A 10278-nucleotide genomic window follows, 5' to 3' on the forward strand; every position below is an offset into this window, starting at 1 on the left:
GAACATATGTATATGTATGGCTGATTCACTTTGTTATAAAGCAGAAACTAACACACCATTGTAAAGCAGTTGTACACCAATAAAGATGTTAAAAAAAAAAAAGATTCAGCCCTTGAGGCAGGTGAGGGCGCCAGGCTGCTTTAATACCCCTGGCCACCTGGTCCATGGAAGAAGAGGGGACAAGGACGAGGCCCGTGAGTTAAGTAACTTGCTCAAGATTGCAGATCTAGTAAGAACCAGGATTCAAATCACACCGGGCTGACTCCTGCGGCTATCTGTTGGTTGAAAGGACATTGCTCGGGATTTGATACGCTGGCTTTAGGGATCTTGGAGGTACCTTTTCTAACTGATCTGGAGTCTCCCCTGTCTCTAGGCCCCTTTCCATTGTTGTTTGGGTTTTTCTCGGTCTGTCTTTCTGCCCAGGTGTCCTTTACCCTCTGTCTCCCAATGCTCAACTCTGCTCGCCTTCTGGAATAGACTTCATGCCCACAGCTGGGCCTTTCCCCTGAATGGTCAAGGGTGGTCTCAGAGTAGCTGTCGAGACCCCACGAGGGGTCATCTTGAGGTTCCTTTTAGAGCAGATGAGGGAGCTGCAGAGCTCTGAGTCGGGGCTTAGGAGAAGGAAGTGCAGGGAAAGTGCTAAGGGCTGGTGTTGGACCTGGGTAGGGAGAGTCGGTGGTGTGTCGGTGGGGATGCGGGCGAGTGCGTGGGCCAGGCCTTGTGGTAGGTGCAGGTGGTGCAGCAGCCGGCTGCCCCGCTGAGGTTACTCAGGAGGCACTTGGCTTGCAGATGCTGCAGGACTGCCCCAAGGCCCGCCGGGAGGTGGAGCTGCACTGGCGGGCCTCCCAGTGCCCACACATTGTGCGGATCGTGGACGTCTATGAGAACCTGTACGCGGGGAGGAAGTGCCTGCTGATTGTCATGGAGTGGTGAGCAGCCCTCCCGCTTTACTCCTGGCCCAGCCTCATCCCACTCCCCACCCAGGCCCCACCTTCTGAGGACTGCCGGGTGGGGACTCTGAAGCTTAAAATGTAGACGCCTGATTTTTGGAGGGGCGGTGGGGAGAGTGCTAGTGGGATGCTATGTTCTCAGATCTGACTGTGGCTTTGTTTCAGTTTGGATGGTGGAGAACTCTTCAGCCGAATCCAGGACCGAGGAGACCAGGCATTCACAGAAAGAGGTAGAAAGGGTCTGTTGTGGGGCCTGGGCTCGGGCAGGCAGGGGCACGGGGTGTCTGAAGGGGCTCTTGTGAGAGGTGCGGAGGCCTGCTGCCTTCTCCGGCTCGCCGCTGGGGCCTTCTTCCTCAGCTGAGCCAGGGCTGCTCCTCATTCCCTGGTTTCTGGGGGGCGGGGGTGGACGTAGGGAGCCTTAGGCTGTGTGGGGGGGATTGGTGTATTGGGTGTTCAAACCTAATGACACATCTTGTGACTCCCGCTTGTGACTTCCCGCTCCCCCATTCCCTCTTCTCTGCAGAGGCATCAGAGATCATGAAGAGCATCGGCGAGGCGATCCAGTACTTACACTCAATCAACATTGCGCATCGGGATGTCAAGGTACCAGCTGTTCTTTTTGCCCCCCCCCCAGTCCCCCCAACTCAGGTGCCATGGAGGCCATAGGGGTCAGGGTCGTGGTGACCCTAGGGAGGGTCCCCAGAGTCATCCTGCATCCCCGCTGCCTGGTTCCTGAGTGAGAGTGGGGCGGAGTGCCACTCTCTACCCCGCAGGCCCTGCCCTCGCTGGGCAAACCCCCACCCCAGTCATGAAGCCTTGTGAGGCCACCCTCACCCTGCGGTGCTCCTCAGCCACACCTCACCACCGCACCTTCGGTCTCTGTGTCACTGCAGTGTTCACTGCGGTTCTCTGCATCAGTGTCCGACTCCCATGCACGCTGTAAGCTCTTGGGAGGCAGGGAGCTGAGGGTCCTCACCGTCAGCTGTGCAGATCACAGGGGCTGGACAAATGTTGTTGAATGGAGGCAGAAAGGAAGGAAGGGAGGAAGGGAGGGAGGGAGTGATAGCCCCTCACAGGTTCAGCAGAGGTTCTATTTATTTCTCTCTCTCTCTAGCCTGAGAATCTCTTATACACCTCCAAAAGGCCCAACGCCATTCTCAAACTCACTGATTTTGGCTTTGCCAAGGAAACCACCAGCCACAACTCTCTGACCACTCCTTGTTACACGCCATACTATGTGGGTAAGTCCAGAGGAGGCCTGGGGAGCTTGTCTTCCCCAGAGCTTTTCTCAAGCCCTCCTCTTGCCGGTCTCAGGGCCACAGGTCCTAGGAGAGTTGAATCCTCAGGCCCTTTCTAGCACTGGTTCTGATGTGACCTGACCCAAAGTAGGGCTCGTCAGAACTCAGCTGGGACTGAAGCATTACAGGAGATTATCTGCCTGAGATTATGGGTGGGATTTTGCACACACGCACGCTTTTCCTGAGTAGAGCTGTCATTCCCATCAGATTCCCAGTGGAGTCTGGGATGCAGATTTGGTTCAGGAGCCCCAGCTGACTGGCACAGAATAAACTCTCAAAACGTGTTTGTCAAATTAAGTGGCAGTCTGAAATGCTCTTGCAGTTTAAGACTTGTTTTATCTTGAGATTCTAGCCCTAGGGCTCTCTTGGAGAAGGGTCTTCTGGTCTCCTTTGTCCAGCCCTGGGTCTGGGCTATGACTGTTCCCCTTCCCAGCCCAGCTAAGGTCCCATCAAGATGGGCTGAAGGGTTGGATGGGGAGCACCAGCCACCGAGGAACTGCGGTGGATCCCAGTGTTCTGAGGGCCAGGCCCACCCACGCTGACCTTTGGTTTGCAGCTCCAGAAGTGCTGGGCCCAGAGAAGTATGACAAGTCCTGTGACATGTGGTCCTTGGGTGTCATCATGTACATCCTGTGAGTGCGTGGGGAGGGGCCTGGGGGAAGTGGGGCAGGGCTGGGATGAGAAGAAGAGGCAAAGATTAGCGTTCCCCTTCTGGATGGGAGATGGCCTGAGAATCCCCTGCATGTCCCCGTCTCTCTGTGTTTAGTGGATTCTGACAGCTAAATGCTATAAATTAGCCTATGGGCAGGAAAATGTGTGGTTTAGATACTGTTGCATTCCCGGGCCCTGTCCTTGACTTTGTATATTGTACCTGAGTCAGTGAGTCCCAATTTCTCTGTGACCTTTGCAAGAAGAAGCCTGTGTCGCGCTCTAGTCCTGGTGCAGGACCCTAAATAACATCAGCTCTGTCCCTCTCTTCCCACTTCCTCTCGGCTCAGGCTGTGTGGGTATCCCCCCTTCTATTCCAACCATGGCCTTGCCATCTCTCCGGGCATGAAGAGTCGCATCCGAATGGGCCAGTATGAATTCCCCAACCCAGAATGGTCAGAAGTATCAGAGGAAGGTAGAGAACCCACGTGTACATGTGCGTGTGTGCAGGTGTGCGTGCGTGTGCAGGGGCGGTCTCACGTGGGTGGCGTGGCTGTGGATCTGCACCTGGCCCACAGCTGCTGTGTACGTCCTGTCTGTGTGAAGGGCCTGTGGCAGAGCTGGGGTATGGGGCGCGTGGGGCTGTCAGGGCTGGTGCCGTAATGGTCTTCAAGGCTAGCTCCTTGGGTGGACTGTGTCCATGCCCCTTTGAATCTGTTTTTTCCCTGAAAACTGTGGGAAGGAGAAGCAGAAGGGGGGTGGCCCCTTAGCCATCTCTGTCCCCTCCCTGCACCTCGCTTTCCCCCACAGTGAAGATGCTCATCCGGAACCTGCTGAAGACAGAGCCCACCCAGAGGATGACCATCACCGAGTTCATGAACCACCCCTGGATCATGGTAAGCCTGGCAGGCTGGAGGGGCCTGGGTTCACGCGGACTGTCCCTTGGGGCTCCACCCCACCCAGGCTTTCACCCTGACCCTTTTCTTTGTCCCCAGCAATCAACAAAGGTCCCTCAGACCCCACTGCACACCAGCCGGGTCCTGAAGGAGGACAAGGAGAGGTGGGAGGACGTCAAGGTGAGGGCACCACGGGCCAAGAGGGGCTCAGAGGGTGCGTGCCGAGGTGCTTGGGTGTGAGAGGCGGTGCTGGCCCAGAGGGGTTGCTTCTGTACTCGCTCACCCCAGGGGGGCTCTGTTACAACAGGAACAGCGGCTCTGAGCCACTTCCCTGCTGGGTTGTGGGCAGAGGTTGTGTGTTTGGTCTAAAGTTGGCCGTGGCTGTTTTCTACAAGCCCTCTACTGTCTGGGTCTCTAAAGGGACCTGAAAGGTCATCTGGTACCATCTCCTCACTTTGCAGATGAGGAAATTGACGCCCAGAGGGGGGGTGACCTGGTCAAGGTCACGCAGCTAGTGATTGGCTGGGGCAGACATGAACCCAGGTCTCCTGACTCCTGGTCGGCGCTCTTTCTGCCTTCCCGTGGGGCCGCTGGAGGGCTCTAGGAGAGCGCTGGCAGCACGGTGGCCAGGCTCTGTTGACCCAGCCCTGGGCCCATCACCCAGCCTGCCCTCTGTCTCCTCTGCTCCCGCCCGTCACCCGCATCCTGCCCTTGCTTTGCCTGTCGCCTCTCACGGCTCTCTCGGTCACTGCCCCCCCAGGAGGAGATGACCAGTGCCTTGGCCACGATGCGGGTCGACTATGAGCAGATCAAGATAAAAAAGATTGAAGACGCATCCAACCCTCTGCTTCTGAAGAGGCGGAAGAAAGCTCGGGCCCTGGAGGCCGCGGCCCTCGCTCACTGAGCCGCTGGGCCCGTCCTGCTCCACTGGAGGACAAGCAATAACTCGTGACCTGAATCTATTTTTTAAATGAAGAGACACAGAACTGTTCACTCCCACCTCCCCTCCTCCTCAGCCTCATGGAGCCCGGACCTCGTCATAGGCTGAATTCTGCCTTTGGTTCTGGCCACCCCTGAGAGGGAGAGCCTGGAAGGCTGGGAGGGTGTGGAGAGAAGGAGCAAGGTGCTCTTGAACCTGTGCTCATTTTGCAGTTTTATCAATAATTTGACTTAGAATTTTTATGAAACTTCTTTTATTGTTCTTGCCCTCATTCCTGCTCCTTCCCCCCAGACCCTTTCCTGTCTGGATACTACAAGGGTTTGGGGTTTGTTAAAGGGTATTTGTGGAAACTCTTATAGGGGGCGTCCCTGTGTCGTGCCACCAGCCCTCTAATTTCCCCACTACAGCCCCAGGTCCCCGCTGGCTGAGGCCTTCCGGGAGCTGCAGGCCGTGGAGGGCTGGGGCCAGGAGGCCACCCACCTCCTCTGCTGAGCCCTCAGACGTCACCGGTGTGCCAGACGGATAGGAGTGAGTGTGGTTGTGTGTGCGCGTGTGTGCCCGTGCCCGTGTGCCTGGATCAGTGCCTGGGCCTGTGCATTTGAGGGGCCAGGGGCAGGCAGGGCTGCAGAGGGAGGGCCTCCGTTGGGGCTCAGGAACTGTCTCCCTCCTCAGGCCTGCCCTGCCCGCGCTGGCTTTGCCAAAGTGCCTGGGAAGCGTGTCCAGATTCTGAGCCAGGCCGTCCGTGCCTGCCTCTGTGAGCGGGTCCTGGGAGGTGGAGAGGAGTGACTTAGCACTGGCACAGCGACCAGGAAGGCTGGAGCCCCGCCCAGGACCCCACTCCGCGCTGAGTGCTGGTCCTGGTCCTCCGAGGCGCTCATCTGCCACGTCATCTCTCTGCTTCCCCTTCCTGCCACTATTAACCCGTTCGTGTTTATTTTCTTACATTTTTGCTGTTTCTCAACAGGCCCACTCTCAGCCCGCGTGGGTGAGCCTGGGCAGTCGATGAGTGACACAGAGCTGCTGCGTTTCCTGTGCCTCCCGGGCTCTGGGGCATCGGCAGCACCCCCTGGTGGGCAAAGACAGCACCACTCTTGCGGCCCTCCTGCAGATCGCCATCGTGCGGCCTAGCAGGTGGACGGGGGAGGCTTCACACCAAAGATGTCCCGATCCTGCCCCCTCCCCATCAGCCCCTTCCCCCCGACCCCAAACAACTCAGCGTCATATGTCCAGGCCAGTGGGGGGGAGGGGGGAGGGGGGTAGGGCCCTCCCTCCCCAGTATTAATTTGCAGCAGTGTGGGGAGAGGTCCTCTGTGCCATGGTCCCTTGGGGCAGGGGTGACAGTAATGCTTCAGCTTTCATCTCCCTCAGGGGCAGGGTTGGGGGGCGCACCCAGGGTCTTCTCTGGGTGTGAGGGAAGGGCTCCGAGTGCCCGCGGCACCTCCCGTCTCTGATGGCGTGTCCAGCACTCAGATTGTTGTAAACTCTTGTTGTTTTGTATGAGCAAAATTGTCTTTACTAAACAGATTTAATAGTTGAAAGGTTTTCTTTCTCTTCCTTCGTGGGGCTCAGCCCCTTGACCCCCCGCCTGTCCTCTTTCCGCACGTGGAGAGCGGTTCTGTGAGTTGGGAGGGCAGAGTCCGTGTGTCCTGGGAGAGGAGGGGAGGGCTCCCGGGCGAGAGGCTGAGGGCCTGGCTGGGACCTGGTATGGGGACACGGAGAGCAGGGCCGGTGCCCACCACGGTGTGGGGAGCCCACGCTCTTTTGCCAAGCATTGAATCAGGAGCCAAGCTGCTTCTCAGCCCAGTTCCTCGACTTGTTTAGCCACAATCAGGCGCTGACACCCTCAGCCTGGGGGGCTGGCTGGTGTGAGGATTGTGAAGAAGTTGCTGGTGGTGAACTGGTTCAGATCCTGGGAAAGAGTCCGGAGGAGCAGGTTGGTGTAGTTCCTGAAAGTTCCAGGAGGAGGTGATAGGGGTCAGGCAGAAGCCAGAATACCTCAGACCTGGAAGAGGCCTCAGGGCTCCTATGACCCACTCCCCTCGATTCACAGATGAAAAGGCTGAGGCTCAGAGGTGGGGTATCTGAGACACACAGTGAATTGGTTCGCGGTGGGGCCCAAGGTAGAAATCGGTCTATTGACCCCACTGCTCTCCCTCCCAGTCAGATGGAAAAATGGTCGTCGATAAGTTCAACTGCATTTTCTCACTGGATCCTCAGAGCCGTCAGGGAGAAAGGCAAGGCAGGATGGTTATCCCTGTTTTATGAGTGAGGAAACCGACCAAGGGAGTGAAGGGATGTGCTGGGGATCCCAGAGCTAATGGGTTTGGACTAGAACTCAGGATCCCAAGGCCTGGGGTGGTCTCATCCTCAGACCTGGTCTCCTGCCTGGAGGAGAGCCTGCTCATCCCCCCCGTCATCAGTGGGATCGCATCCCCCCTGCTCGGGTTTGTGGCAGAGGCAGGGCATGCCTGGGGCCCCGTGGCCTCCCCCTCACAACTCCTGAATGTGGCTGGCTCCTACCTTGAAACTCTGCCCATCACTCTAGAAACCACCATTCGAACGAACCAGCATGAGGTTTTGCTTTCAGAGAAATCCAGTCATGTTGTCTGTGCTTATGTGGGTATCAGAGGTGATTGATAAGAACTCGGGGGAAGAGGGGATAAGGGGTGGTAGGGCGGGAATTGGGGTACAGGGGAAGGGCGTTATCAGTGCTCTGCTGTCTTTGGAGGCCATGTTAGTTTTCTGTTGCTGTTGTAATACGTTTCGTGGCTTAAAACACAAATGTAATATGTTAGATTTATGAGGTCAGAAGTCTGATATAGTCTCCCTGGTCTAAAATCTAAGGTCTCAGCAGAGCTGTGTTCTGGAGGCTCTAGCAGATTCTCTTGCCTTGCGTTTCCAGCTTCCAGAGTTTTCCCCATTCCTTGGCTCACGGCCCTCTTCATCCATCTTCAAGGGCAGCAACATCGCATCTCTCTGACCTTCTGTTGTCGCATCTCTCTAACCTAGGCAGGAAGGAGCCTCCACTTTTAAGAACCTGTGTGATTAGACTGGGCCTACCCAGATAATGCAGGAGGTCCTTCACCTCAGTCCCACCCGTAGAGTCCCTTTGCCATGTAAGGCCACATGTTCCCCGGTCCAGGGATTGGGATGTGAACATCTGTAGGGCCGCTGCTCTGCCACAGAGGCCCATCTCACAGCCCTCTCATCCTCTTGCCCCACACGTTAACACTTGTGTTTTCCTTCCTCCTCCATCTAGGTCAGCCCAGTTCACAAAACTGGATCTGACATTCAGGGAAGGTGGCTGGGATGAAGGGCAGGAGGGGCCTGGCTTGGTGAGTGGGGTCTTGCCATGACTTTCTACTCTCTCCACGCCCCTGACCTTCCACACTGGTGTGGCCCTGTGATTCTTTGTCTCTAGGAAGAACTTAAGCTCCTTCTGCTAAACTCCCAGGTGGGATGGCAGTGGAACTTCTGTGCCTAAAGGCAGATGCTGGCTTGCATGGTTCCAGGGGGCAACAGGAGATGGTTCTTGAACACCCTTCAGCGGTGTGAGATGTAAGGAGGGCTTATGGACACTTGCAGGTACCTAGGAAGCACTGGTGCTGTGCTGGGCTCTTTCCCTTGATCTCATCACCATCATAAAAGCCCTCTGACAGAGTCAGTCTAGCCTCCAGTTTACCTGTAAGAAAACTCAGCATCAGAGAAGTAAAGTGGCTCTCCCAAGGCCTCATGACTAAGCAGAGGTCAATCTGACTTGGGTCTCCTGCTTCCAAGTTTAGAGTTTCTTAAAAAACACCACCACCACCAAAGTCCTCTTGATGAGGGAGCGGGGAAGGGAGGCCAAGCAGGGAGACAGCTGGATTCTTCTCCACTGAGTAGAGGTGAATTTCCTTTTCTAGGGAATGGGGGTGGCACTCCTAGGCCCTGTGACTGTTGAGGAATGCAGCAAGATGATGGATTTAAATGTTTGGTCAGGGGCCAGGTGGCCTTTATCACTATTGGTGTCCTACCCTCTGGTGGGCTGCCCTGCCCAGAGGACACAGGGAAGCCCAGGTTTGGAGCAGGGTTGGTGGTCTAGGCTGAGTCCATGTTCCTGTCAGCTTGAGGGCATCACCTGTGCCTTGGGGTGAGGAGGCAGTTGGGTTGGTAAACAATAACAGAAAATTTGGGGGGTTTTCCTTTTTTTTTTTTTTGCGGTACGCGGGCCTCTCACTGTTGTGGCCTCTCCCTCTGCGGAGCACAGGCTCCGGACGCGCAGGCCCAGCGGCCATGGCTCACGGGCCCAGCCGCTCTGCGGCATGTGGGATCTTCCCAGACCGGGGCACGAACCCGCGTCCCCTGCATCGGCAGGCGGACTCTCAACCACTGCGCCACCAGGGAAGCCCTGGGGTTTTCCTTTGACTGGGTTGGAGACAGGAAACACGGAGGGCTGGGAATGACAGTGGGTAGAGTGGGTAGGTTGGCCTACTCAGGGTGCGAAGGAAATTCAGTTATTCAAGGGAGGAGGATGGAGTTGGAGAGGCTGGGGAAAGTGGCTGTCTCACCCACCCCTGGTGAATGTAAAACTGCTGGGTGCTCTCCAGGGGGCCAGAGGGGGCTGGAGGAGGCTTTGGGAGCCAGCCTCTGATCAGCCCCAGGGATACAGCCTCTCTCTGGCTCTGTCTCTTGAAGCCCATGTTTAGGGGCCACCCCAGGGGGAGGCTGGCTGAGTTGGGGAGTAGCCATTCTTTGGAAGGGACACCAGGCTCTGGTGGGGCCTTTTGGTGGACTCATTTTCCTTTCCCTGCACTCAGTCGGACCCAACATACTAAATCACCAAATAAATACCCAGGCACTTACTGTATGTGCTATGCTTCGGGAAAAACCAAGTGTAAGACCCAGTTGCTGCCCAGCGAGATACAAAATCTGCGTACAACCATCAGAGGCCTTGTCTTTTCTTTCTCTGTATCCGGAGGCCTGGACACATACTTTGTGGTCTGAGTCGATCCATTCAAAACTGCCCCAGCCCAAGTGGCCTCTTAGGGTCCTAGAGGGTTTGAGACTGGAGGGATGAGTGAAGTCAGAAGATCCTGGATCCTGGATCCTCATCTCCTGTTGGACGAAGCCCTCCATGCATGCCTTGCTCAGGACAACAAGGGTCGGTCCTCCCTGACCCAGGCACAGGAGGATGACACGTGGCCATGCCAGGACTTCAAGAGGAGGGAAGCACTGTCCGGGTGTGCAGGGCTACGGCCCCTCCCCCAAACAGGCCGCCCTTTGCAGTGTCAGTGCCTTGGCCTCCTGGGCCCGAGCTGTTCTTTGAGACTCCCTCCAGGAACAGAAATGGCACGTTCTGATTCAGCTCGTCTCGAGCACCTGCCATGTGCCACACCCAGCGCTTGGGACTTCGGGGAGACACAGCTGAGTTAGAAGTGGGTCCAGCTCTCCTGGGACACAGAGGCATAGGTGGGGGTTAGTATGATGGAAGGCAGGGAGGATCAACGCTTTCATGGGACAGGGACAGAGCAGGGGGCCTCAGTGGGGAGGGTAGAGCTTTTCTGGCG

The 10278-nt window shown here is 56.6% G+C and overlaps 1 protein-coding gene across 1 annotated transcript in view; it reads left to right on the plus strand.

Moving 5' to 3' along the window:
* The window catches only part of MAPKAPK2 (MAPK activated protein kinase 2), a 45260-nt gene extending 38996 nt beyond the window's left edge, over nt 1-6264 (plus strand). The window contains exons 2-10 of the mRNA XM_030872860.3: nt 790-929; nt 1116-1180; nt 1474-1553; nt 2065-2191; nt 2805-2880; nt 3247-3371; nt 3707-3792; nt 3892-3972; nt 4553-6264. Coding sequence (XP_030728720.1) covers nt 790-929; nt 1116-1180; nt 1474-1553; nt 2065-2191; nt 2805-2880; nt 3247-3371; nt 3707-3792; nt 3892-3972; nt 4553-4696 — 924 coding nt within the window. The 3' untranslated portion in view covers nt 4697-6264. The remainder of the gene's footprint in view (nt 1-789; nt 930-1115; nt 1181-1473; nt 1554-2064; nt 2192-2804; nt 2881-3246; nt 3372-3706; nt 3793-3891; nt 3973-4552) is intronic.
* The last annotated feature ends 4014 nt before the right edge of the window (nt 6265-10278 follow it).

The sequence above is a fragment of the Globicephala melas genome, chromosome 1 (assembly GCF_963455315.2).
Source record: "Globicephala melas chromosome 1, mGloMel1.2, whole genome shotgun sequence".
NCBI classification, from domain to species: domain Eukaryota; kingdom Metazoa; phylum Chordata; class Mammalia; order Artiodactyla; family Delphinidae; genus Globicephala; species Globicephala melas.